The sequence below is a fragment of the Monosiga brevicollis genome, genomic scaffold (assembly GCF_000002865.3).
Source record: "Monosiga brevicollis MX1 MONBRscaffold_18 genomic scaffold, whole genome shotgun sequence".
NCBI classification, from domain to species: domain Eukaryota; class Choanoflagellata; order Craspedida; family Salpingoecidae; genus Monosiga; species Monosiga brevicollis.
Window position 1 is genome coordinate 584,976 of NW_001865055.1, and position 12,053 is coordinate 597,028.

A 12,053-nucleotide genomic window follows, 5' to 3' on the forward strand; every position below is an offset into this window, starting at 1 on the left:
TTTTTTTTTTTTTTCGGCGCACACACACACACACACACACACACACACACACACACACACACACATGCGGTTGGTGCTTACAGTCGAAAAATACAATGACCCCCAAGAAAACCCAGTGACTGACTGACGTGGATCGAGTGTGTCTATATGGCAGCCAGGTGAGAGCCACCGCAGAGCAAGCCGATAAGTAAAATCCTCGAGGCAGGCTGGCATCCTGGCCCCTGCTAGACGCTTCAACACCTCGTAATTCCCTACCCGGCAGCTCTCCGCCAAAACTGTCTCTTGGCCTTACCCTTTCACTCTCTGACTTTATCTTTTCTCTCTTTTCTCTCTTTTCTCTCTCTCTCTCTCTCTCTCTCTCTCTCTTCTCTCTCTCTCTCTCTCTCTCTCTCTCTCTCTCTCTCTCTCTCTCTCTCTTTTGAGTCTCTGTGTCTCTTCATCTCTTCTCTCTCTCTCTCCTCTCACACTCTCTGACAACAGCCAGCACTTTGTCAGTCAGTCACTGAACACTGTGTGTGTTTCTCTCTCTCTCTTCTCTCTCTCTCTTCCGTCTCTCTCTGTGTTCTTTATCGCAACGCTTGTTGGCGCTTGGTTGAGGACAACGGCAGCCGGACGTGCGTGCGACGACGTGACGTGGCGGGTGTATTCACTGACGCCACTACCTGTGCTTGAGGTGAGCTTGCTGTTTTTGGACCTTGGCTTGGCCTCTTCCTTTAGTTGTGCGAGTGTATCATCAGCGTGAGAAGGAAAAAGCCTCCTGGTCTTGTTGCGGGCACTGGATTGTGGCGACACCCACCGGCTTTGCCTGCTCGTTGCCTGGTCCCCACTGCACCCGTCCCCGTGCTTGCTCTCCCTCTCTCCCTCCCTCCCTCTCTGTGGTCCCGTCTTCTTCTTCTTCTTTTTGCTTTCTGCATTTGACACGTTACCGCCGCTGCCGCTCGCCAAGATTCATCCTGCTCTCTCTTTCTGCGGAACAAAAATCAGTGTGTTTCAGTTTGCCGTTCGCCATGGATACCTCGACGGACCCCGTTCCCCCGACGCAGAACGGTCAAGACAAGGACAAGGAAGAGTCCAAGACCACGGAAGAAACCATTGATGGCGTTCCTGAAGTCAAGGACGAGGACTTGGTATGCCCATCTGCCCGTTTGGACCCCCACGCACTGGTCTGCCCATTTGCCACCTCACTGATGTGTGTTATTTTTTTTTTTTTTTCACTTGCTTGCGTTGTTCAGTCGGACGACGACCGTCAGCTGAAGCAGGACCTTGAGCTTTTGGTGGACCGTCTTGAGGTGGGCCTTGCTGCCACATCGCTTTATATTGCTACCTCCACGCCGTTTGGTGGCCGGTCTTCTCTGACTGCCACTGTCAACAGGATGCCGATACAAGCCTGCACCGGCCTGCGCTGGAGGCCTTGCGTACCCACATCCGGTCTTCCACAAGCTCCATGACCTCGGTGCCCAAGCCTCTCAAGTTCTTGCGCCCCCACTTTGCCCGTATCAAAGCCATTCACGCCAACATCTCCGACCCGGAGAACAAGGTGCGCCCCCTCGTCGCTTGCTGGATGCCGCCGCGTGGCTTGGGACAGACTGGTGCTATTTGCTCACTGCAGCTACCTGAACACCCCAAATTGAATTCTGATGCTTATTCGCGTAGAAATTTGCGGCCGACGTGGCCTCTCTGATGGCCATGACATTTGACGACGACAGCCGCGAGTGCCTGCAGTACCGTTTCCTCGGCTCCAACGAAGCCCTCGCATCATGGGGCCACGAATACGTCAAGTACGGACCCCACTGTTTGAGCGGCGCCCATGTGCAAGCAGCTGGCTTGAACCCAACTAACCCTCCCTCTCTTTCTCCCCCTCACCCACACTTGCTCAGGCACCTGCAGGCGGAGGTCTCTGCCGAGTACAAGGTTCGCGTTACCGCCGAACCTCCCGCAGCCGTCGACGATCTGATCGTCCTCGTGGAGGAGATTGTGCCATACTTTTTGCAACACAACGGCGAACCCGATGCCTGTGACTTGCTCATGGAGGTTTGTTTGCAACAAGCTCGCTTCCTGCGTCCATGTACAGCATGCTCGAGTGGGACCAGCCATCCACACCTAGTCTTCTCCTTGCCTCGCGGCTCGCCGCTCGTTTTTCCTCATGCCGTCTCGTGGCTCTCAGGTGGATCGCCTGGACCTGCTCGAACGATTCGTGGACGAGAATGGTCACCAACGTGTTTGCCTGTACCTCCTGAGCTGCGTGCCCTACGTTGCAGGTCCGTTCTCTCTCTCAGTGTTTGAGGCCCCGTGACCATGTCTTTGTTTCCGCCATCATCTCCTCCCCATGGTCTGCTCTCACCCGTCACATTGGTATCCGCGGTGGTTGTTGTTGTTGTTGTTGTTGTTATTATCGCTACTACCACTGCCGCCATTGCCACTATCTATAGAGCCCGAGGATCAAGTGCTGATGGAGACGGCTCTCAAGGTCTACCTCAAATACAAGCAGTGGCCCCAGGCCATGCAGATGGCCCTCAAGCTCAATGTCACGGAAACGATCCGGGGCGTATTCAAGCAGTGCGACTCAAAGTATGCAGATAACAACATGCGCCTGTGAACCCACGCAGACTGATGCCCTGCCACGCACTCACTCGCCTCGGTCCATGCCTCTTATCAACCCGTGGCAGGTTGATGCGACGACAGCTGGCCTTTATGCTTGGTCGGCAACAATACTACTTTGACGTGGAGGAAGAGCTTGACGGCATCGAGGATGATGACGACGAGCTTGAAAAGCTGCGCGATCTCATGGCCAATGTGGGTATTTCTGGGCATGACCGCATGCGCGCCCATCTGGAGACGAAGCAGCAAGAGCCAACTCGCTGTGCTTCGATTAGGCTTGAGTGTGCTCACGAGTTGCTGTTGGTTTGCTGCTCCATCTTTCCAATAGACCTTTTTGAACGAAAGCTTCCTGGCGCTCGGCCGTGAACTGGACATTATCGAGGCGAAATCGCCCGATGACGTCTACAAGACCACTGCTGATGGAGGTATGTGCGCTTCCAGGCCTTTGCACTGTCCTTTTATGCTTTTCTCGGCCACCGCCCCGTCTGATCATGTGCCTCTCGCCTTTTTTTTTTTTTTTTTTTTTTCCTTTCCTGCGTGCCTTGACCTTTGGGTCACCCAGCGGCCGGTGTGGCCAACTCGGCCCGCGCCAACCTTGCCTCCACCTACGTCAACGGCTTTGTCAACGCCGGTGCGTGCTGTTTGTCGTCTCCGCTTGCCCTATACCCCTTGCCGTGCCGATTTCTCATCCCTCGACGGTGACGCTCCAGGCTTTGGCATGGATAAGCTGATCCTGGGCTCGGAAGAGGGCGCACACTGGATGTACCGCAACAAGGACCGTGGCATCATGGCTGCGGCGGCCAGCTTGGGCTTGGTCCTGCTCTGGGATGTGGATGGCGGCTTGACCCGCATCGACCCATACATTGAGTCAGACAACGAATACATCAAGGCTGGCGCGCTCCTAGCCGTCGGGTTGGTCAACTCAACCGTACGCAACGAGCACGAGCCGGCACTTGCTCTCTTGCAAGGTCGGTAGTACCATGCTCGGTTGTTTTCTTGCGTGTTTGTTTGTTGACTGGTCTGTGCATTTATGATCTTCCTCCGCGCGTTGGCTCACATTACTATTGGACTTGCACGACCAGACTATATCACCGACAAAAAGTCCATTTATCAGGTCGGTGCCATCCAGGGTTTGGGTCTGGCCTACGCCGGTACAGCCCACGAGTATGTGACAGAGCTGTTGATGCCTGTGCTCGAATCAACCGATAACAACATGGAGGTGCTGGCCACCACTGCTCTGGCTTTGGGCCAGATTCATGCCGGCACAGCCAACGGCGATGTCAGTGAAGCTATTGTACAGTGCATGCTCCTCCAGGAGGGCCCCAAACTGCTCAAGGAGACCTATGCCCGTTTCCTTCCCCTGGCCCTTGGCCTCATCTACCTGGGCAAGCAGCAGGATGCTGAGGTGAGCCCGGGAGCCTGACACACAACGCCGCCTTCTTGATCTGCCTGTTGCTGGCTTTGGCCACTCTGTATGACCTCGGTATGGGTGGTTGATATAGGTCGTCTTGGCGACGCTGGAGACGTTGGAAGGTCCTTTCGGCAAGGTGGCACAGATTGTGGTGGAGGCATGTGCCTACACGGGCACGGCCAACGTGCTGAAGGTGCAAAAGATGCTTCATGTCTGCTCTGAACACTTTGACACGAGCAAAGAGGGTGCCGAAAAGGACGATTTGCATCAAGCCTATGCCGTGGTTGCCATCAGCATGATTGTCATGGGCGAGGAGGTTTCGGTGGAAATGGCGCTGCGCACCATGCAGCACCTTCTCCAATACGGCGAGCCCGTCATCCGCCGGTAGGTGCCAGTGACGCCGCGCCAAGACTCGTCGCTTCTGTCGACGTTTAGCCAGTCGTGATGCTGTTTCCAAGCTCATTGCTTTTGCCAACGCCCGACGCTTCTTTCTGTGGCCACTCTCCGTCAGAGCGGTGCCGGTGGCCATGGCCCTGATGTGTGCCTCCAACCCCGACCTGGCTGTCTTGGACATTCTCAGCAAGCTTAGCCACGACGCTGATGCCGAGACAGCTTACAACGCCATCATGGCCATGGGCATTGTTGGCGCCGGTACCAACCACGCCCGCATCGCAGACTTGCTTCGCCACCTTGCACAGTACTACAGCAAGGATGCGGACGTCCTCTTCATTGTTCGCACTGCACAGGTACGACGAGGTACCTTTCCATCGGGACAGATGGAAGTATCCGGTTTCACCAATTTTTTTGGTTTTGTTTTGTTTTGTTTTTTCCTTTGAGTAGGGTCTGCTTTACACGGGCAAGGGCAGCATTACCGTGTCGCCCGTCCACACGGAGCGCACGCTGGTCTCACCCCCCGCCGTGGCTGGCCTCTTGACCTTCTTGCTCGGCCTTCTCGATGCGAAAAATGGTGAGTGTTCCGGCTACCCGCGCGACCACCGCCCTTTGTCTGCGATTCGAGGTGGCCGTTGGTGGAAGGGTGGGCCTTTGTACATTGAGCATTGAGAACCGTACGTGGTTGGTGGCTAACTGCAATGTTCATCTGCTGAACGCACAGTCTTTTTGAAGGATGGCCACTGCATGATGTACAGTTTGGCTCTGGCCATGTACCCGCGCATTCTCAGCACCTTTGACGAGGAGCTCAACCCGCTCAACATTTCTGTGCGCGTCGGCCAAGCCGTTGATGTTGTTGGCCAAGCCGGTACGTCTCGCGCCTCTTGTCGATTTATGATGTTGCTAGACGGCGAGTGCGCTCTGCCTGGCATCCCTCTCTCACGGACACGCCTCGATTGATCACGTTTTACAAACTAATAGGCAAACCCAAGACCATCACTGGTTTTACGACGAACAACACGCCCGTGCTCCTGGGCTATGGCGAGCGTGCGCAGCTGGCCACAGAGGAGTACAAGGCCATCACGCCCATTTTGGAGGGCTTTGTCATTGTGCAAAAGGCTGCCGAAGATACGCAAACGGCGTAAATTGAAGTTGTGTTTTTTTTTTTTTGCTTGAAGCCAATGTTTCCATCAATGTTGACATTTCAATTCCTCCTGCTCGGCAGGATCGTGAGGTTGGGATGATAGGGTACAGGCACCACAAGTGACAGGGATACGGCCGAGCAAACGCGTGGGCGGCCTACGACGTAACGGGCTGGTCTGGCGGTTGAAACAATCTTTGGCGCACGACCGCTGCCAAACACCAAGAGCAAGTCAGGTGAGCGCAGGACACGTCTCTCACATAGCCAGGCAGTGAGAAAAGTGGAACGAGTCCGAGACATGAAGGAGGACAAGAGCTTTGTAGCAGTTCGGGTCTTACCCATTTCACCCGCCACGTGCCGGACCAATGGTTGTTTGTTGGGCGTGTGCCGAGCTGAGGCAATGACCTTGAGCTGCCATGGTCGGGCAGGTGGGGCACGCGACGACGGCGATGAGAACGATTGTGAAAGCATGCCAGTCGATGTGCTCACAAGGTGCGGGGCAAGACGAAGCAATTGGGATGCAGGAATTGTGTCGATGACGTACAGCGCGCAGGGTGGCGGGCGAGGTAGTAGAGTCCTGCTGGCCGGGCTGGTTGTCTTGAGGTTCATACCCCAGCTTCTCTCGCGACACGTTGAGCTCGCTGGCCAAAAGGATAGCCTCGTCACTTAGGTCTTCATCGGATGGGGTCGTTGTCTTGTGCCAGAACTGGGGCCCCATCACAATGGACAGCGGCTCATGGTCAAGCACTGCTTCTGTCCATGGAGGGTCTACACGCACGTGATCGCCCGCGCTGCGCATTTGGGCTTGTGAGAAGCAGGCGCAACTGAGTAGATGACGAGGCCAAGCATCAGGACAGAGATGCCGAGTATTTGACATACGTCAAGGCAGCAGCGCGGGGGTCACCGTGGGCAAAGACGACTGAAACTTCACTGTCAGGGTGCCCTGACAGCACCCGAGCATGCGCTGAGAGGACACCACAGCGGGTTTGCACCGCCTCCAGTTGTAGGCAAAGATAGCGCTCGTCCGGCAATTCTTGCTGCCGACAAAATGGCAGACGCACATAAAAAAGTGAAAGCCTGTTGTATGACCAGCGTACCAAGGTGACACGGATTCAAAGGAGCGGGGTTTGTACCTGGCGGAGGAGGTGAAGGTAGAGGTTGGTTTCGGCCGCAAGGTAGGCCATGAGCTGAGTACATTGTTCAGCTAGACCGCCTCGCTGAAGACGACGGTTCTTGCGACCATGCTCCGAGCTTGGCACGGGCGCTGGAGGCAGAGCAGCTGCAGAGAGGTCCAGTTGAGCCAAGATAGGGTTCATGCTTTTGGTGCTGGCCTGAGCGCTGCCGGGACCAGAGGCACGCAAAGTGCTAGAAGCCCCTGGTGCCGTGCCTTCGAAAATACGACGCCGCTCGGCAACATTATCATTTTCTCCCAAAAGACCTCCCGATGAACCGTCGCTGGGGAATAGTGTCTACAGCCATGGACAGGAATGCATGTATCGGGGATGAACTGACCCCGACTGTAATCAACAACAAACATGATGGCGAGTCGAAGGAGGTGCATGAGCAATGTGCTGCGTACGCGCAAGTCAGTCCGGGCCGGGGCACGGCTGTGGCCGGCGTTGGGGGTGACGAAATGGGTAGCAGTAATCAAAGTTGAGGTCATTGCTGAATTCTCCTCGAAATCGTCATCCGACTCGATGGTATCCGCCTCCCTGGGGCCAGAACAACACGCCGGGGTCAGGATGTGTAGCGAGCGCAGCAAGGCAAAGAAATTGATGGGCATCGATGGGCATCACTTGGAAGCGGGTAGCACGTACGGAGATGTAGCAGCTGTCGGGGTGGCCACGGCGGTGCTGCGAACTTCAAACAAAGGTTGGGACGCGCTGGAAAACGAGGTATCGAGACAAACAGTACGCGTGAGCGTGCAGGCACACGCGATCCGGGGAAGATGCGCCAGGTGAGGGTGAGAGCGCGAGCGTGAAACGAAGCACGAGCCTCGGACCTGGGGGCGCGAGGAGCCCGAGGATTTGACCAGGTGGACCACCAAGGGGGGGCATCTTGAACAGGAGCGCCGCGGGGGGGGCGATGAAGGGGGGTGGAAATGGTGCTTGTGCGAGATTTTGCAGGGCGATAAGGAGCGTGGTGCGGGGTGACGGCTTCGATGTGATGAGTTTTCCGCGCAGAAGCTGGAATCGGTCCGGCGACGAGAAGCGCGTGGGCGGGCGACGGGTTGACCATGGGCACAAGATCAGGCCCGGGCGTTGCAACCAACCCCGAATGAGTTCCGTCTGGGCTTTTGGAGTTGCCGCTCCAGGGTGAGGAGGAGCGGTTGGCGTACGGCGATGTGGGAGTCATGTTCTCAATGTCATCGTCACTTGAGAGGTCGTCGCCATCATTGACACCTTCCACGCAGCCATTGCTGATACTACTGCGGTGCCGGGTTGAATCGGGGCGGGTGCTGGGCCGCGGCTCCGCCGGCGGTGCGTCTAGGACTGCTGTATTTGGCGGCGCAGTGGCGTTTGCGGGCACGGGTGTGTGTTTTTCAGTCGGTGCCAAGGCGGGTGTTGCGCGTCGCTTGCGGCGCGGGCGGCGCTGAAAGGTGGGACTGGACGCCCGCTCAGGCTCGAGTTTGGGTGAGACCAGGGGCTCGTCTGGGGCGGCGACGTGCTTGACGCGCTTGGTGGCGGGTTTGGCTTGTTCTGCGGTGCCCTGCATCTCAGCGTTGCGTGCGGGCCAATCAGACATGGCTCACGCACCCGCTTCCATGATCTGCTGCCGCCCTGGCTGGTGATGATGCCGACCGCCACGCCGCGCAACCGATCAAAAGCGCGAAAGAAAGGTAGTGTGTGTCGCTCAGTGAGATGTCAAAGTTGATGACTTGCCAACGCCCACTGCATTCCCATTTCGGTCAGGTTTTTGCCGCTGCCGTTTGTCGCACCATCAAGCACACGAGAGAGAGAGAGAGAGAGGGAAATGGAAAAAGTCGACAATTCGTGCTCTCGTTTTGGCGGGAAACAACAAACGGCGTAACGGTCAGAAACCGTTCGCGGGCCTTGCATTGTGTGACAGCTGCTACACTCAAAGTATTTGTCAGACAAATGGTGGCAGCGCAGAGCGTTGAAATTTGAATAGTTTGGCCAAGGTTTTTGTTTTGTTTAGTTTTGAAAAGCACATGTAGCTGGATGTTTTCTTTTGGGGACCTCGAAAGTTAAATTGGCATCCCGGAAATGAAGACCTCGAATGGCAGCCAGGGGGGGGGAACGCACAACCAATCGAGCTGGGCCTGCGGCCATGGGTTCCATGCGATTAGCTCTGGTCGCAGATGTGAGATGAACACCGGTACCGGCCCAGCGTCTGAGACACCCAAGCGCTCTCAGACCATGCATGAATGGCGTGTAATGGAGGAGTGTGTGATACAGGAGCCAGTTCCTATGGCTGCTTGCCGACTATCCATCATCTCCCTTTGTCTCTCTCTCTCTCTCTCTCTCTCTCTCTCTCTCTCTCTCTCTCTCTCTCTCTCTCTCTCTCTCTCTCTCTCTCTCTCTCTCTCTCTCTCTCTCTCTCTCTCTCTGTGAAACTCACGGCACACCACTCTCTCACTTTTCACACACACACACACATTCTCTCTGAGTGTATTTTGATCAGGAGAGAGACGAGCCGCCTCAGTGGCATTGCAAAGTCGAGTGGCATCTGGCTCCTTTCAGGCTGGCTGCAGCTTGGGACGCCTCTTTGGAGAGTCAAGTCTGGACGAGAGGTGTTCGTCAGCAAGTCTCTCATCCCTCTCGCCTGCCTGCCTGCTGCGTTTGTTGGCGGCGCGTCTCGTAGCTCAATCGCTTCGAGCCTCCGCACCCCACACACACACACACACACACACACACACTCGGGCTCGCACGCCCAGGGTTTTGATACAACGATACCATGGCGCGGCCCAAGAACCCCATGATCACGCTGAACGACGGGCATCAGCTGCTGGGGACCTCGGAAGACGACGCTCTGCCTCCGCAGCCGTCCCCTGCCACCGCCGCTGCACCGGCTTCACCCCCTCACGCTGCCATCACCACCACCGGGGCTCGGGCAGCCTACGACCTTCTCACTGAATCCCCACCCCCATCTCCGGCTGGCAATCGCCCGCGTTCCCACAGCGGGCCGCAAGTGCGCAATGCCAGTGAATCCCCGCCTCGCCGCCAATCGGACTCGGCCCGCGCCTCGCTCCGCCGGCAACGCTCCAGCGCCTCGGAGAGCGACGTTCGCCTCCGCTCCTACTCCTTTGACCGCTCTGGCAGCGTTCCGTATCCAGCTACACGCCCCAACGAGCCGTCTCAAAGCCCAATCCCTCGGCACTGGCAGCAACTCGGATACCTCTGCTTTCAGCTCTGACCAATTGGCCACCTCGCCCGAATCCCCCACCACCCGCACCCCTGAGCAAATAGCCCTTCAACAAGCCGACATTGCCGCTTGTCAACAACGCTACGCGTACGTGCCTGCGGTCCTAGATCACTCACACATGCGCGCTCGCGAGCACACACACACACACACACACACACACACACACACACACACACACACACACACACACACACACACACACACTTTAAAGTAACGTAGATGCGTCCAAGGCTGCTCATGATCGCTGCGGTGTCCTCTTGCTTTCTTTTACATTTAGGCGCTTCTTGAGCGATGTGACCTGCTACGACATCATGCCTCCCAGCGTCAAAATGGTTGTCTTTGACATTGACCTCAAGGTGCGGTGGTTGACACTCCAGAGCGCCGGTGGTGTTTGGTTCATTTGACCTCATGCCTGCCCCATGCCTCCTCGCTGGAACGCCCCTGCGGCAATGAGCAGGTCAAAAAGGCATTTTTCGCCTTGGTCCAAAACGGCATTCGCAGCGCCCCACTATGGGATAGTCGCCGACAGCAGTTTGTGGGCATGATTACCGTCACGGGTACGTGTCACACACACGCACATATTTGCACACACGCGCATGTGCGCGTCATTTGCTGCTCGTCCCCGTCAGTGGCATGTTCTAGCTACCGGTTCACGTACCAACTGTTTCCTGAATATATAGACTTTATCAAGATTCTCCGCCGATACTACGTGTCCCCGCAAACACAAATGATCGAACTGGAGGAGCATCGCATTCGCAGCTGGCGTGGTGCGTCACCCGCACACCCACAACGGCCATCACGTGCTCCCTTTTTCATAATGCCTTGCCATTTTTTTTTGAATATATAGAAATGTCACGACGCCACCGACCCGACGTCCTTGTCTGCGTTGACCCCATGATCAGGTCAGATCCCGATGGCATCTATCTGTGGCTGTGTCTGTGGATCTGAATCCCTAGCTGTTGCTGTGATTGTCCGCCCATCGGCCTGGCTGCACGCTTGCCACACGGCCTTGCTCACTTTCCTCTGTATTGCTCATTTTTAGCTTGCACACCGCTACAAGACTACTCCTGGAGGAGAAAATTCATCGCCTGCCCGTCATCGACTCCCTCACAGGCAATGCGCTATCTGTCCTGACCCACAAGCGCATCCTGCACTTTATCCATGCCAATGTATGTCCCTGCTACAGATAACCTCGTTGACATGTGTCCGAGTTACAGGCGTGTGGTATTTATGCTGGCCTCTTTGGATTGCGTCTGCCCCAAACCGGTTTGGCCGATTCTGTAGATGCACAATGAGCATCGACCATCCATGCTGTCCATCAAGCTAGGTGATTTGATGATTGGCACCTACAAAAACATTGCCACGGTGAGTTGTGTCGCGCGGGTCTCTTTGCTATTGTTACCGGCTTTTGAATCTTAGGAATTTCAGTTTTGGCGTTGTCCTATGCTCCCGTTGTGGGACATGTCCGTGACTCATGTCTGGGGCTGGTGTCATGTAGCTCAAGCCCGATGACCCGATTATCCGAGCGCTGGAGCTTTTCGTCGAGAAGCGCGTGTCGGCTCTTCCCGTTCTCAATGCGGAGGGCCAAGTTACGGACATTTATGCCAAACACGACGTCATCAACTTGGCCCGTGAAGGCACATACGACAACCTCGACATTAGCGTCAGCTCAGGCCTGCAACACCGACAGCAGGGCTTTGAGGGGGTCAAGACATGCAAGCTGTCACATAGTATGGGCCAGATTATTGATCGCATCGTCAATGCCAACGTCCACCGCCTCGTCGTGGTGGATGATGACATGCACCTCCTCGGCATCCTCAGCCTCTCGGATGTCCTCAAGTATCTCCTCGGCTAGTTTTGCTGATCTGTTTCTGGAGAAAGTGCTTTTGCTTGCGTGCAGCCTGTACCACGGGGCCCGAGCCGCCCCGACCGGGCCGCGTGCTTGCCTTGATACAATCCGTGTGTTATTATCCCTTATCAATGCCACCACGCACGTGTGCCTCGGTGTTTGCGTTGGACCTCACCTTTGCCAGACTGTGAGTGGTTTACTTTATGTCTCTGGGTGTTGACAGCTTTATTTTGTGTGTGTGTGTGTGTGTGTGTGTGTGTGTGTGTGTGTGTGTGTGG

The 12,053-nt window shown here is 56.0% G+C and overlaps 3 protein-coding genes across 3 annotated transcripts in view; 2 read left to right on the forward strand and 1 right to left on the reverse strand.

Annotated features, from left to right (window-relative positions):
• Positions 1-509: 509 nt before the first annotated feature.
• On the forward strand, positions 510-5,559 carry MONBRDRAFT_37962 (uncharacterized protein). The gene is made up of 17 exons (XM_001747644.1): positions 510-673; positions 985-1,127; positions 1,233-1,289; positions 1,373-1,537; positions 1,654-2,031; positions 2,165-2,258; positions 2,430-2,568; positions 2,667-2,793; positions 2,927-3,023; positions 3,161-3,229; positions 3,309-3,566; positions 3,681-4,003; positions 4,101-4,393; positions 4,521-4,755; positions 4,850-4,976; positions 5,124-5,267; positions 5,381-5,559. Exons 2-17 carry the CDS (start codon positions 1,008-1,010, stop codon positions 5,542-5,544), a joined length of 2,790 nt encoding a protein of 929 aa, XP_001747696.1. The 5' UTR covers positions 510-673; positions 985-1,007; the 3' UTR covers positions 5,545-5,559.
• A 324-nt stretch (positions 5,560-5,883) lies between these two features.
• MONBRDRAFT_9992 (uncharacterized protein) lies at positions 5,884-8,285 on the reverse strand (the record flags this gene model as incomplete). Its single annotated transcript, XM_001747731.1, has 5 exons — positions 5,884-6,364; positions 6,420-6,577; positions 6,674-6,804; positions 7,053-7,252; positions 7,543-8,285. 5 exons carry the CDS (start codon positions 8,283-8,285, stop codon positions 5,884-5,886), a joined length of 1,713 nt encoding a protein of 570 aa, XP_001747783.1.
• A 1,173-nt stretch (positions 8,286-9,458) lies between these two features.
• The window catches only part of MONBRDRAFT_9993 (uncharacterized protein), a gene marked incomplete at both ends in the record, with an annotated part of 4,633 nt that continues 2,038 nt past the window's right edge, over positions 9,459-12,053 (forward strand). Inside the window, 8 exons of the mRNA XM_001747645.1 lie at positions 9,459-9,829; positions 10,204-10,282; positions 10,384-10,483; positions 10,607-10,693; positions 10,774-10,828; positions 10,969-11,095; positions 11,211-11,291; positions 11,425-11,712. Of these exons, the coding sequence (XP_001747697.1) occupies positions 9,459-9,829; positions 10,204-10,282; positions 10,384-10,483; positions 10,607-10,693; positions 10,774-10,828; positions 10,969-11,095; positions 11,211-11,291; positions 11,425-11,712 (1,188 nt within the window). The remainder of the gene's footprint in view (positions 9,830-10,203; positions 10,283-10,383; positions 10,484-10,606; positions 10,694-10,773; positions 10,829-10,968; positions 11,096-11,210; positions 11,292-11,424; positions 11,713-12,053) is intronic.